Source organism: Pseudoliparis swirei, chromosome 6 (assembly GCF_029220125.1).
Source record: "Pseudoliparis swirei isolate HS2019 ecotype Mariana Trench chromosome 6, NWPU_hadal_v1, whole genome shotgun sequence".
In the NCBI taxonomy this organism is placed as follows: domain Eukaryota; kingdom Metazoa; phylum Chordata; class Actinopteri; order Perciformes; family Liparidae; genus Pseudoliparis; species Pseudoliparis swirei.
The window spans coordinates 16692297-16707238 of NC_079393.1; the positions used below are offsets into that span (position 1 = coordinate 16692297).

At 41.9% G+C, this 14942-nt stretch overlaps 1 protein-coding gene across 2 annotated transcripts in view; it reads left to right on the forward strand.

Annotated features, from left to right (window-relative positions):
• itpr2 (inositol 1,4,5-trisphosphate receptor, type 2) overlaps positions 1-14942 on the forward strand; it is a 50331-nt gene that overhangs the window by 3115 nt on the left and 32274 nt on the right. For both annotated transcript variants that reach the window (XM_056415689.1, XM_056415690.1), the window contains exons 2-25: positions 2296-2366; positions 2666-2784; positions 2876-2962; positions 3899-4057; positions 4841-4939; positions 5173-5256; positions 5391-5537; positions 6318-6413; positions 7169-7213; positions 9578-9729; positions 9882-9981; positions 10057-10217; positions 10314-10455; positions 10691-10849; positions 11505-11677; positions 11896-12015; positions 12265-12450; positions 12583-12834; positions 12924-13071; positions 13201-13348; positions 14013-14200; positions 14292-14415; positions 14515-14572; positions 14718-14883. In XM_056415689.1, the coding sequence (XP_056271664.1) occupies positions 2296-2366; positions 2666-2784; positions 2876-2962; positions 3899-4057; positions 4841-4939; positions 5173-5256; positions 5391-5537; positions 6318-6413; positions 7169-7213; positions 9578-9729; positions 9882-9981; positions 10057-10217; positions 10314-10455; positions 10691-10849; positions 11505-11677; positions 11896-12015; positions 12265-12450; positions 12583-12834; positions 12924-13071; positions 13201-13348; positions 14013-14200; positions 14292-14415; positions 14515-14572; positions 14718-14883 (3184 nt within the window). The remainder of the gene's footprint in view (positions 1-2295; positions 2367-2665; positions 2785-2875; positions 2963-3898; positions 4058-4840; positions 4940-5172; positions 5257-5390; positions 5538-6317; positions 6414-7168; positions 7214-9577; positions 9730-9881; positions 9982-10056; positions 10218-10313; positions 10456-10690; positions 10850-11504; positions 11678-11895; positions 12016-12264; positions 12451-12582; positions 12835-12923; positions 13072-13200; positions 13349-14012; positions 14201-14291; positions 14416-14514; positions 14573-14717; positions 14884-14942) is intronic.

The window sequence follows — 14942 nt, forward strand, 5'->3', positions numbered from 1 at the left end:
TGGTTGATATATATCATAGTTTTCCTACAGGTGATCACTCTGTGGTTGACTTTGACACTCGACAGAACACGAATACCTCACCTGCTGTTCTGCATTACATGCTGTAGGTTTTCTGTGTTGTCGTCTCAGTCCACTCAACACAAGCACTGGAGCTAAAATTAGCTTGTCTGTGTCAAGCGTGGTATCATTGGTTCATGTTTAACTCGGTTACAGAGCGAGATCTTGCGCTGGCTGGGAGTCAGTTTGAAGTAAAGAAATGGCTTATTTATGCGCTTGAGTGACTTTTACAGAGAGCCTTCCTGTTTAGCCAGTTAGCACTTGATTCAGCTTCCTGCTGGACTCTATTGCGTCTCATTTAGATGTAACTCTGATACAGCGTTGCATGAAATAGTTCACGGCCTGTGGATTGACACTGATCGAGTGCTGTGGCATAAATAGGAAATGGCTGCGCTCACTTCAGCAGGTCTGCCAGCTTTGTATGAATTGGAGGAATTGTGCATATAATTACGTTTCTCCTCAGTGGACGGGATGAATGGATGTGCTTGTGCACCTCGGCCTTTGGTGCAAGTGGGATAAAGGGAATGGGATGATTTGGAGGCTTTGACAGAGAAATTCCCGGCTGGTGTCATAGAACCTATTCCAGCAGCTTGAAGTTGCAGCTCTTCTCTGGTACATAGGCATCTGTGACTGAGATACTGTAACAACCTACACACACTGAATGTCCCAAACAACACGCATGAACACTCCATCAAACAATGTGACCCTCAACTGCAGAGAACCGGTTTTCAACGCATATGTTACGCCTAGATCTGAACTAAAGTGTTCTGTTACTCCAGATTATCTCACATTGGCTTTCTTAAATAAACCAATTTCCTGATAGTGGATTAGAGTAACTCCAGGAATAAATGAAAGCGGGTGTCACTTCCGATTAATAGATTTATTTCAGCTGTTTAACAACCTGACATTTACCGAACAACCAGTCTACCTCAATCTTTTAAAAACTGTTTTTTTTAAAGAGGATTTCACTGCTGCAGTCCAGACTTACACGAGTCCAAGTGAAGAACTAATCACTTAGTTTAGTATTTTAGGTTTTCTGTTCATAAACTCAGGTTTTAAGCCCGTCTCCATTGTTTGCCTGCTCTCTGCCGTTTCAGCTTCTATGAGCACCGTCATCGGTCTTCTTAGTGTTGACTATTAACATAGGGGGCTGACATTTTTAAAATTTTCATAAAGCAATTTTGAAACCAGTGTTAAATATTCTCAACAGTCCAACGACGAGACATCCTTCATGTTATGATGACAGACAGCTATGACAGACGAATACATGCTTTATTTTACACAGTCTTTGATGAATGTGGACCATCAGGCAATACGAATAGATGCCAGCCTGCGTAAATATACTTTTCACCAAATACTCTTTTGCAACATTCATTCAGGCATGTCAGCTCTTGCATTTACACGACACGTCTCTCAGCTTCCTCAATTTAACCGACTGTCTAACGTGTAAATTATACTAACCTGCTGTGAGGCACTCAACCTGTCAATGAGACATCTCTGTTGTGTAACTGGCGTGTATAAAAGGAACTGTGTGGGACATATGGCAGTTATTAAGTGGATGTCCCCCCATGTATGGCCTCTAATCAACCCTGCACAGTAACCACACGTCTTCCTCTGTTGGTGGCAGCCTACACATGTACATGCCCGAGTAACCTACAGCAGACTTAAAAGAGAAGCTCACTCTTGCTTGTTCATAACTTCATGTTGATCTCTTTTGTTATGAATAATTAGATAATTCTCTACCCATTTATTTCCCCTCTGCACTATGTAAAAACCACAGAAACCTGCATATAACGCCTGGTTTATATCATTTACAACCTCTAGACTGAGTACATTCCCCCGTGCTGGGCTGGACAGTGGAGAACAAAGTGACATTAAATTAGATGAGCTCTGTCCAGAAATGTTCAGAGAATCCGTTCTGAAACCGGGAAAGCGTTCCTGAGATGCATATGATGCTAAACGGATCCGTTACTCTTTCGCGTGTTGCCAGCTGAGCGTTTCAGCCTGCAGGTGGCCAGTGGACTGTAGCGTGGTTCTGAGCCGCAGATTCAAATGATCGCTTTTAACTGTAATCCGAGACTCTGCTTTGTGTGTTTTTAAATTTGACTGTGATCCCACAATTTGACTACATTGTATCATGTAAATCTCAGTGTTTATGGCAAGTGATTTGTTGAATAAAGGTTCAAATGTGAAGAAATCCTTTTAATGATTTGTTATTATTGTGTCCCCTTCTCTCAGGCTTGTTGATGACAGGTGTGTGGTCCAGCCTGATGCTGGAAACCTGGCCAACCCACCCAAAAAGTTCAGAGGTGTGTGTGTGGAGGAAAACACGCACATGCGCACGCACACACACACACACACACACACACACACACACACCTTGACTGTCAAGGCTGGTTGGGCTCTTTGCACTCCATGTTGTGTGAAACAACATTGAGGTTTCAGAGCAGCTTGTATGAGTTGAAGTGAGTCCACAGGCCTCTGGTGGGTAAATAAACATTCACCTAAAGAAATACTGTTTCACCACATTAAATCTCTCGAGTGGCACTTAACTTGAGTCTCAGAGAGTGACTCTTGTGTTCCTGAATGTCTCTCTCTTCCTCTGCAGATTGCCTCTTCAAGGTGTGTCCCATGAACAGGTACTCGGCCCAGAAGCAATTCCGGAAGGCAAAACAAGGAAAACAAGGAAACAACAACACACAGGGAGACCTGTTTAAGAAGTTACAGGTAGGGTCTTTTTTTTGTGTGCAATCTGCATCGATATCTCCATATTTGTTTGGGCCCCACAGCTTTAGTAAATCTCTGTCTCATTACTCAGCATGCAGCAGAACTGGAGCAGAAGCAGAATGAGACTGAGAACAAGAAGCTCCTTGGAGAAGTTGTGAAATACAGCAACGTCATCCAGGTACAGCTCATATTTTCAGCAAACACCTGCCGCCTCAGCCTGTCTTAAATCCAGAGGCGTTAGGCTTTTTTGAGTTTACCGAGGTTGTGTTGCTGGCAGCGGATGGCTCGGGCCATTTTGAAGATGGGCCTCAATGAAAGGTTTGGTTTCACTGATGTCTAAACTCTAGTTTTAGGGGTGGAATTGAGGAAAGCATTAACATATTTATCTGCTGTTGCAAAAGGAGTTCAAAGCAGTCTCCATTGTTCCTTCAGTAAGCTTATTGAATACGCAGTTTGTTAGTGTTGACTGACTTAAAACACTGGTTTATTTCAACTCTTGTTTGTTAAATAGAATCGGGACACGTGTTTTGTGGTAATACACACACTTCTCCAAATGAGGCCACATTGAATAAAATAGTGAAACAACTCTTCAAGTTACCTTGAGGCAAAACCTACCTCTGCTTTTTATCTTCTCTTACACAAGTACAATAACTCAAGTACTGCACTTTGAATACTAATGTGGCACACTTTACTTGAGTATTTACTTGTAATGCCCCTTTATAAATTATACTCTACTCCAATTCATTCAATCTATTTTTAATACTTTTTGGACAAAACGTACTTTGTGAAGGTGTCACTTTTGGCAATTGTGAAGGGATTTAATAAAATTCAAATTTTATAAACCAAAGAAGCAATTACTAATTCAGGAAAATGAAAATAATAATTTGTTACAGTCCTATACAAACACACACATTATTACACAATTAATAATAATCTAATAAATGCTAGTAATATATTTTTTCAGATTTTTCCGTTTTCCTCTTCTTAAAGTTAGACTTTAATGCAGGACTTTCGTCTTTATTGGAGTATTTTTACAGTTTGGAAGTATGAAGTATCTGAATTCTTCCTTCCTCTGCTCTTGCAGTCTTTAAACTCTCTGACTCTTTTGCTGTAGCTCCTGCACATTAAGAGCAATAAGTACCTGACGGTGAACAAGCGTCTTCCTGCTCTGCTTGAGAAGAACGCCATGCGGGTTTCTTTGGACCCGGCCGGGAACGAGGGCTCCTGGTTCTACATTCAGCCCTTCTGGAAGCTCCGCAGCGAAGGAGATAACGTAGGTCTCCTCCTGCTTGGCGCCGCACATATTTCTTTTAGACATAAAGTTCAGTTTGACATTCCTCTCCGTTACAAGTACAGCAGATGTCCGACTTTTTCATCCTGTACACTGTCAGTTCATTGTTTGTCCCAGTAACATTTCTGATTTTGTCCCTCCCTCTTTGGCTTTAGCATCCTATGGTTAAAGGTATTGCTCTTGATTGTGCATGGTGTTTGTGCATTATTAGGTCCGACGCAGAATCTCATGTAAAAAGCATGGATCCACCGGCTTCCCCATTGCATGTTAGGCTTCTAGGTCGAGCTTTGAAAGCACCCAGTCGGTCCCTTCTTTCTATCTATACTTTGTCCCTGATGCTGTTTCATGTATTTCAGAAAATAAAAAATTGGTATAAGTGAGATAAGCGACACATTTGTGAAGGCCCAGTGTGATTGTGTGTGGCTGGTTAACATGAGATACTGTGCAGAGTATAATATAACTTCGATTGGATTAGAGAGCATGTGTTATGCAATCACAGGAAGTTTCCTTTCAGTCACCATATGCTGCATTCCTGTTTGCTCACCATGGTATGAATATACTTGTGTGCTGTGAACAACTCAATGACTCATGTGAAGCTCAGCCTATTGCTGTTGCACATAGGGCCTCTTTTTTATTTTTTAATTAAGAGGATGTTTGCATGGACACAGTCTTACTTCCTGTTTCATCCATTTGAACACGCATCCAGTTTTCCCAATCTGCGTCTTCACCTGCGCTGGCATATGACGGTCTGTAATTGGGTTCAAGGTGGTGGTTGGAGACAAGGTGGTGCTGATGCCGGTGAACGCCGGGCAGCCTCTTCATGCCAGTAACATCGAGCTGCTCGACAACCCCGGCTGCAAAGAGGTGGGACTGGTTTGTCTATATTTTTTCTATCTGTGCTGAAATGTAAAGCGGTCGATAAATAAATAAATAAAAATTAGAGAAATACCTGTAGATTGTCTTTTGACTTTAGTTTATTCAGGAGTAACGTGGAAATGTATACAAGGATGGTGTAACTATGATTTCAACAGACCTCACATGATAAAAATCTAGATGTCATGGTGTGTTTGCCCCTTACTCTCTGCTTCATGATGTAGGTCAATGCTGTGAACTGCAACACGAGCTGGAAGATCACCTTGTTCATGAAGTTTAGCGACTACCGCGAAGATGTGCTGAAGGGGGTATGTTGTTTTATCGCTTCTAGGTTTCCTCCGTGCATCGTTTAGCACGACCACATGCCGTTTGCATGTCTTCAGAGCAAACGGCATGTGGTAGTCTTGCGGCAGTGTCATGTTTAGTTTGTGTGCTCCGTCAGGGGGACGTGGTGAGGCTGTTTCATGCCGAGCAGGAGAAGTTTCTGACCGGTGACGAGTACAAGAAGCAGCAGCACGTCTTCCTCAGGACCACGCTGCGGCAGTCTGCCACCTCCGCCACCAGCTCCAAGGCTCTCTGGGAGATCGAGGTAAAGCACACACAGGAATTAACAGCACTGCGCTTTAATTTCTGATGACATCATTGGTGCTAATTAGAAGAGAATCATTGGTTGTTGTTTTTTTCAGTTTATGGACAATTTTTTTATTTTTTTATTTTCCTTTTGAGCAACCAGTGAATCAATGAAGAGCCTTCTAAAACCAATTGAATCATAGACCCAGCAAAGTTTAAATAAACAAATCAGCAAATTGGGTATTTAATTTAATTTAGACTTGTCATCATTAAGGAGCATTTCTCACATTTATTATTTTGATAATACATACTGTTTGCCACTTTATTCAACTTTTGGTGCTTTATTATCCACTTTCTGTATGTTCCTCTTTATCAGCTGGCACTGAGTGGTAGTTCCTGTTCATGTGCTGTTTTTGTGACCATATCAGTTGTTGGCGTGTTGTTGCACCAGTATGACAAACACAAGTTCCTGTTGTACTCGGCACATAGACTCTCATTCTGACACCACAGTGACGGGCTAAATGAGAATGCATTTGGGTTGTGAATTATTGTCACATTGAATATCCACTCTTAGTAAAGGAGGACGTCCTCTGTGAAAGCAATCGTATCCTATAACGAGCCGTCAGAGAAACGAAACCATAAACGGGATGAGCAGTGTTCCTAAGAAACTGAACAGTGTTTTAAAAGTCCCTCTGCACTGGATCAGACCAGTTGGAGGTGAGCACACTCTGAGACTAAACCACATACTTGGACTATAACTGATGCTCCGAGGCATCCTTATTTTGTTTTTCCATGGCAGGTTGTGCACTATGACCCCTGTAGAGGTGGAGCCGGTCAGTGGAACAGTCTCTTCCGCTTCAAACACCTGGCGACGGGGAATTACCTCGCAGCAGAGGTGGGTTTTACTCTTTTTAATCATTACGTTTTGTAGCTGCTCATGCTTGTTTTGAATTTAGGGATGTGCCGATAATGGGCTTATACTAACTCAAATAGCTGGTTTGTTATCTTTTGACTATAGAGCCAAACTATTCAGTTTAGTTATTTGTATGCACATTGAACTCTGGACATTTGATTTTTGTTTAGTTTTGGAAGATTTATTTTTACCAAGTTGCTGATGTTCTAATGATTAAAACATTTGCACTACATTTGATAATACATTTTTTTAATTTTTTTAAAAGTTACATTTAATTTGACAGTTTACAAGAAAGAGAGCGGTTGATTCTGGCCTTACTCATAAAAGAATGATCCCATTCAGTTTTACACCGTGAGACTCAGTGTATTGATTAAACACTGGGACCGGTCCTCAGTACCAGCCCCAAAGCCCAGGTATAGCTATTGCTATTGGAACTGTAAAAGTCAGCTGGGTGCCTCCCTACTTTAATCGCACAGTGCTTTTAGAGAAGCTTTCACTAATATACATTTAGTCTGTGCCACGTTTTCCTCAAACTGAGAGCTTCTACTCTTCAGTTTCTGAATCAGCCCAGTTGAAGGTGATTTCAGAAGATGTGCTGTAGGTGGCAGTATTCCCATTAATATGGCCTCCATCGGCTGTTGAATAGTTTGGATTTGCAGTGATGGAGATGATGACAGGGTGATCATCAGAGCGTCCTCGGTTTGAGGTCACTGAGTGACCCCTCTGTTTCTCTGCAGGTGAACCCTGAATTCAAAGACGGCTCGGTGGAGCCCAGAGGAGAGGTGAGTCAAACAAGCACATTAAGCTGCAAAGTCACACACTGCTCACCAATTTTCAACATTATTTTATATTAAGTTGACATTTATTATTCAAGACTGCAGCAATGCAAATATAATGTTACACCATAGATGAGTCCGATTGACTAAAAGAGAACGAGCTGAGGAACAAGAAGGAAGATTATGAAAGTGTTTCAGTGGAAACCCGATGTATCTCGCATGTTAAACATCGTCTTCAGGCCGTCTGTCTCCTCGTCCTCTGGTGATTCAATAGCGGCAGCTCTCTAATACTCTCATACAAACTCTGAATCTATATCGAGACATTTCTTTCAGCTCCGAGCTACCTTGCACATTTGTATTCTGGTAGTGAAAGGAACATGTGCACCAGCGCTCTCGGCCTCGCACACTTTCTCATGCACATGCTGAGTTTCAGACACACAGGGGGCTCCTTGCATAACATCTGGGTGTGGGGGTGCCCTGCGAGAGGGGATGGAGGGGAGGCAGACGTGCTGTCTGCTCTGCTCCACTCGCCTGTGCTAAGCTGGTGGGGTGAGTCACCAGCAGAGGTTTGGGGGAGGGGGGAGTGGGAGGATTGAGAAGCAGAGGCAGGTCTGATAGCTTCCCATTGACATGCAGAGAACAGTGGGAGAAGTTAACCCTCTCCTTCATGTGCTGCATCTGCACAGCGCAGACAGCCAACGTACCGCAGTGTCTACCGCACCACACGGAGAAGTCATGGCTCCCCGGCTACAGTTGATACCTCATTAGTGCGAGAAGCTGTGAAGGTGTAGTTTGGCTCACATCCGTCCATCCTGAATTATAGATTTGATCAACTGTTGAGCTCCTTTATCAGTGTTTATGTGGGAAGAGATATGACAACTTGATGCAAAACACATCTATGCTCAGCTATTCAGTCATAGTCAACAAACAAGTTCCCTGGATTGAGGCAGACTTCTATATATCAAGATATACATTGTGAGTGCTGTTATTGTCATTATTAAAAAAAACTGATTTTATTCCGCATTACTATCATTATTTATTGGTCTGCAGATTATTTACCTGATCTATTGATTTGCCTATAACAATTTTAGAAAATAGGTAACATGACATTATTGCTTGTTTCATCCAACCAACTGTTTGAAATCCATATATGATGATTGATAAGATCAATAATAATGATCGGTAGTCACAAATGTTGCAAATGCATTTTCTGTTTATCACTTTCAGCTCTGAAAATAAACTTAAAATTATGTTTGACATTTTAGAGACCCAACAATCATTACAATTAATGAATTTAAAACGGATTACAGAACAAACAATAAGACCCACATTTCAATATCTTGAGAAAATTCTGGCACTAACATTTACCTCCGACTGACTAATCACATAAAATATACTTTAGTATGAGACCCTTCTCTGTCTCGGCAACACACTCCTGCGAGATCTGGCAACCTACATTCACATACGCCCTAGCTACCTAATTATTTGTAATTCTAAATCTGTCTGTTGGCTTTAACTAATGATATCTGTGTCCACAACTTGCAGAACATTTTCAATTGAGATCGGGGGCTGGAGGGGGGAAATGATTAGTTGCAGCTTGTATCTGTTTAAAGAAACGTCCGTTGACTTGCAACAGTGTTGCCACACCTGTGTACTTACTTGAATATGGACTGTGTTGTTGTTTACTGTATATTAGAATCCTTGGACCCCCTAGGGGGTCTGGGGACTTTATTGCTATAAAAAAACAAGGACAAGATATATAATATATTAATGTTGCACATCAAATGAAACAACAGAGCCTGGGCTACAAGAATCAGTCTGCCATTAATATATTTTTTTTAAATGTGAATATATTTATGATAATCATAAATGTATGATTATCATAATTCCGCCCACTCAAGACGTTTCATGAACCAACGACCCTCAGCTGGGTGCTATAGAAAAGGCCTGATAGCAACATGAATCGCTTTATCTTATATATACTTGTTTTTTTTGGGAAATTATTCTTTTTCAAAAGCTGAAAAATGCTGTATTTGGATATATTGAACACCATGAGTAACATACAATTTAAATATATGGTTTGGTACATGAGAAAATTAAAATCCAAAATGTCCATTTTGGAGACCTCGCCTGACTCTCTGTACTCGAGCCTCTATCTTTGTTCTGCTTCACTTTTTCAAAGTCAAACTTTGCAGAGAGAATGAGATGCAGCCTTTTTTTTTGTTTGGCTACGCTAGGCCTAAACATAGCTGGGGGCTTAACATTTGAACAATTGTTGAGACGGTAGAACATCTACCTTAACTTAACTATTTGTTTTATGAGCTTTTAGACAGCATACACTAATTTATATATCGTGTGTGTTTGCTGCAGAATGAGACGGATACTTTGTTCTCCAAGAGGAAGCATCAAGCAGCAGAGAAGATTGCTTTCACCCTGGTCTCTGTTCCCCATGGGAATGACATCGCCTCTCTGTTTGAGCTGGATGCCACCACTCTGCAGCGTGCCGACTGTCTCGTGCCCAGGTCAGCCACTCGCAGTACAACAACAACAACAAAATGCTGCATCTGCTATAGCTGTTTTCACAGGGGGCTTTTTTCACTAGAGTTTACAGCGCAGAGCAGTTTTTCTAAAAATCCCATTTCATATGTAAATATCTTGTCTCATACTTCCTTAGAAACTCTTATGTGAGATTACGGCACCTGTGTACCAACACCTGGGTGACGAGCACCAACGTCCCCATCGATGCAGAGGAGGAACGTCCGGTGATGCTCAAGGTACACACACACACACACACACACACCACACACACGAATGCATTATTTAGACATTCATGTTGGCTGTCATTATAGATTGGCACTTGTCCCACTAAAGAGGACAAAGAAGCTTTCGCCATCGTATCTGTTCCCCTGTCGGAGGTCAGAGACTTGGACTTTGCCAATGATGCCAGCAAGGTCCTGGAGTCCACTGTGAGGAAGCTTCAGTACGGCAACATCGCTCAGAATGAGAGGAGGTACAGAGGCTTGAGCATGGCCACATACGTGACACAAGGTGGTGTGCATGTTTTATGTGTTCATGTTATCTTTTGCCTTTCATATATATTTTTCAGGTTTGTGACTAAGCTCCTGGAGGACCTTGTTTTCTTTGTTTGTATGGTACCAAACAACGGGCAGGATGTTTTGTCTGTGGTCACAGTCACACCCAACCGAGAGAGGCAGAAACTCATGAGGGAACAGAACATCCTTGCACAGGTCAGCACACACACACACACACACACACTTGGATTGCTCAGAATTTTAACACAAGGGTCCAGGACTGCGAGTGATGTCCAGTGTAAATCTTAAATTGTGTGGTATTGCCATTGGTGTTATATTTTACAATCACTGATTGGCCTCAAGAAGTGTATTCATTAAAGTATCTCCCTGTTACAGTTGGTAGATGCTTGGTTGGTTCTTCATCCTTGTGTGTGGGTTTCTGTTGCTCCAGATCTTTGGCATCCTGAAGGCTCCATTCACAGATAAGGGTGACGGTCCGATGCTCAAGTTGGAGGATTTGGGAGACCAACGATACGCTCACTTCAAGTACATGTTGAGACTCTGCTACAGGGTGCTACGCCACTCCCAACAGGACTATCGCAAGAACCAGGCATGTTCTGTCTTCTACAGTCTAAGAGTACTCATTGAGTTTGTCATCAGGCTCGATAACATGCTGTTATCACGGTGATGTGGGGTACTTTAACCGTAGATAGATGGCATATCAGTATAGATTCTGGCAGACTTTCAGACCACAGCTGCTGTAATGATGTCCTTAATCAAGAAAGTAGTAGTGCTCTTTGATTGTGTGATCTCATTTAATATTTTAAATAAAAACTAAAGCAATGAAAAACAAATATGTATAAGGAATAAAACACAGTGGTCTATGCTATTTATTTATTATTATTTATTACTCCTGCATAATGTCATCAAAGTCAAATTGTCTGCTGTAAAAAAATATATATTTAGGAATGGGGCCATTTAGTGTGTTATGCCATGACTACTCCTTGATGTCGTAGTTGGCAAAAGTGTTAAAGAAATGTTATCTAGTAAAATTGCTGCATATTTCCGAGTTGGATCTTTTTTACATTTAACATTTTTATTGGATTTCAGATTTTAGTTTATGTTTATCAAGCAAACTAAGCTATTGCATCACCTCACTTGGACGTTGTTACATTATACTCATCAATTGCAGTTATGACGGGTAACAATGGTTGCTCATAGTTCATCAAAAGGTTTTATGACCATATGTATTTTGTGCCACGTAGGAATATATAGCCAAAAAGTTCACAATCATGCAGTCTCAGATTGGCTATGAGATCCTTGCTGAGGACACGATCACTGCCCTGCTGCACAACAACCGCAAGCTGCTGGAAAAACACATCACAGCCAGAGAGATTGAGACCTTCGTCAATCTGCTGAGGCGCAACAGAGAGCCCAGGTCAGACATGTGCACCACCGAAGGACCCCGGGGAACTATTTCATTAAATATCGAACAAGACTTTTGTTGCAAACACTGGCACTCTACACTGACACGGCATCATCCAATCCAATATGATGATATGTACAGGCAGGAACACACAAACTTCAGTTCATGTGTTCCTTTGCTAGAACAGTATGTATAAAACTTGGTGATTCATGCCTGTGCTACTCTTCTAGATTCCTGGATTATCTGTCTGATCTCTGTGTGTCCAACAAGACTGCAATCCCCGTCACACAGGAGCTTATCTGTAAATTTATGCTGAACCCCACCAACGCAGATATCCTCATCCAGACCAAGTGAGTCGCACCCTGTGGTATCTATATTTAAAACATCCAATTTGATCCTGTCACATTTCAATCCTTCATTTTTAAGCATGTAGAAACACACACTTTCAGTCCGCTCTAAAGTGTGTGTGTGTGTGTGTTTGCTGCTTCCTCCTTGGGAAATAGATTATTTCATCAGCCGCAGTTCTACATCAAAATGTAATGTGTGCAATTGTTCTACTACCTGCTATTTGTCACACTTCCTCCCCCCCCCCCCCCCAGACTAATCCCGAACACAGAGACCACCCTGGTGTCCTCTCTGCTGCTGCTGGAGGAGGTGGAGGAGGAGGAGGTTTGGCTCTACTGGATCGACAGCCACAAGGAGCCTCACGGCAAATCCATTCGCCACCTGGCCCAGGATGCCAAGGGCAACCACAAGATGGATGTAGACATCATCACCTATTACAGGTGACTGTGGCATTGTTGGTTTTAGTCCCCCCGTGTGCGACACCTTATTTCAGGAAAACAAACGTAGCAAGAGTGCATGTTCCCCTCCCTGAAAACAAAAACACAAAAACAAGTCCTTTGCCTCCTCTGTAGGGATCAGTTGAACCTCTTTGCTAAAATGTGTCTGGACCGTCAGTACCTCGCCATCAACCAGATCACTTGTCAGCTCCCTGTGGATCTGATCCTGCGCTGCATGTTTGACGACTGCCTGCCCTACAACCTCCGAGCCTCCTTCTGCCGTCTCATGCTGCACCTGCATGTGGACCGTGACCCACAGGAGGCCGTGGTGCCTGTACGGTATGCTCGCCTCTGGACCGAGATCCCCTCCAAGATCACCATCCATGAGTGAGTCTTCATCTGTGAGATTATGTGTGTTACGTGCAGCCATATTTTGCGAGTCACCACATGTAGGTTGCGACTGTGCTTTCCCAAAGTTTTGAGTACGAGTCCACCGACACGTCAAGAGAAGAGATGAAGAGGAAGTTTGCTCACACCATGGAGTTTGTTGAAGAATATCTTAAAGATGTGGTCAGCCAGCCTTTTCCATTTGGAGATAAACACAAGAATGAACTCACGCTCGAGGTAAAATAAACAAATGAATGAGGCTTTTTCAGTCTGAAATTGTGCTTCATGTATGTGCTTTTCTGTGCCATTGTAAATGCCTTTTTTTTTTTTTTTTGTCCTTACGATGATTGACTTTATTTCCTCCAGGTGGTGAATCTGGCTCGTAACCTGGTGTACTTTGGTTTCTATAGCTTCAGTGAGCTACTGCGCCTCACACGCACTCTGTTGGCCATCCTGGATATTGTCCAGCACCCACTGACCTTCATGAACAAGCTCGACAAGAGCCCAGAGACTGGTCAGTGCTCAAGGGCATGATTTCATTGAGTTGGTCAACTAAGTTTTACTTGTTTACATGGCGCTTTTAACTATAGTTAGAACTTTTAAAGCTTAGTAGTAAAACTTAATTTAGTTCAGGGACTAATATAATTAAACGGGGAAGAAGGCAGTTTCCTAATAAAAAAATAAAAAAACACGACTGTTTTAAATTATGACCAATGTCCTCTCATTTGTAGATCGAAAATATGAAACCAGTTAACAAATGTATGCAGGAGCAAGGCTATGGATGAAAGCGTTTGGGTTTAGTATTCAACTTGTTTTTTTAACCTGATAAAGTCCTGTGTGACAGTGGAACTGCAATATGAAGTTACAGGAATAAAGACCTATACTTTTGAGGTCAAAGACTTCTACAGGTAATACAAAATAAATCTGCTAGTCAAAATGAAAAATAAAGCTGGACAAAGTTGTAAATAAAAAGAGTGTTGAGGTTTAATGGACTGGAAACGATAACTGCAGATTTATTTTTGTTCTGGGCACTTGTTTCAGCATTATGATACACACAGTCAAAGTTTCACAGGCTTGAGCTGAAACATGTCAACAATTTAAATAGATGTAAATAATAGGCTTTACACACACACACACACATATAATGCAAAATGTGTGAAGATGAATGTTTCCTTTAGGCAACAATGTCCTGCGTACGATCCACGGAGTTGGCGAAATGATGACTCAGATTATGATGAGTCGGGGTGTGCCGCACAGCCTCCCTGACACCTCTCCATCCCTGCGCTACGGGAGAGGACACTTCCTGCCGGATAATGAGGATGTCATGGTGATGGACACCAAACTGAAGATCATTGAGATCCTGCAAGTAAGCAACACCCACTGTACGTACTTAAGGTAATCTCTAGTGAAATTTGGCATTCTTTAGAAATTCTATTTTTTGTTTGTTCCCCTGTCAGTTCATCCTCAGTGTGAGGTTAGATTATAGGATCACATATCTGTTGTCCATCTACAAGAAAGAGTTTGGGGACAAGACCATAACTGACACCTCCGCCTCTGCGACTGATTTCATCCTAATAACAAGTGCAAATTTATTTTCTCTTAATCCAAATACAAAAATATTATTTTTACATTCTAAATAAGGTGTTTATTGTGCTGTTGATCACTTTCTTCTGTCTCCAGCTCCGGAACCAGACATAGATGAGATTGCAACCAAAGCAGAGAGCATGTTTGCAGGGGGGTAGGTGAAGCTGTGCTTGGATACAAACATTCACACAGAGAAATTTATTAAAAGTATAAATTGATTGTTTTTGAAAGACCTTGTTTGTTCCTTAGTCTCTTTGGTAATAATGAGTCTGCCTATCAAAGCTTTTTTGTGATTTCAGCTCAGAATTAAGTGCAGTGGAGCTGGACGATGAGGGGGGCAGGACTTTTTTGAGGGTTCTGATCCATCTCATCATGCAAGATTACCCCCCACTGGTGTCCGGCTCGCTGCAGCTCATCTTTAAACACTTCAGCCAGAGAGCCGAGGTCCTGCAGGCCTTCAAACAGGTAGCAAGACTTCATGCCAGAGATATGCTCTCACACCGTGTTCTTTTTAATATCTCTGT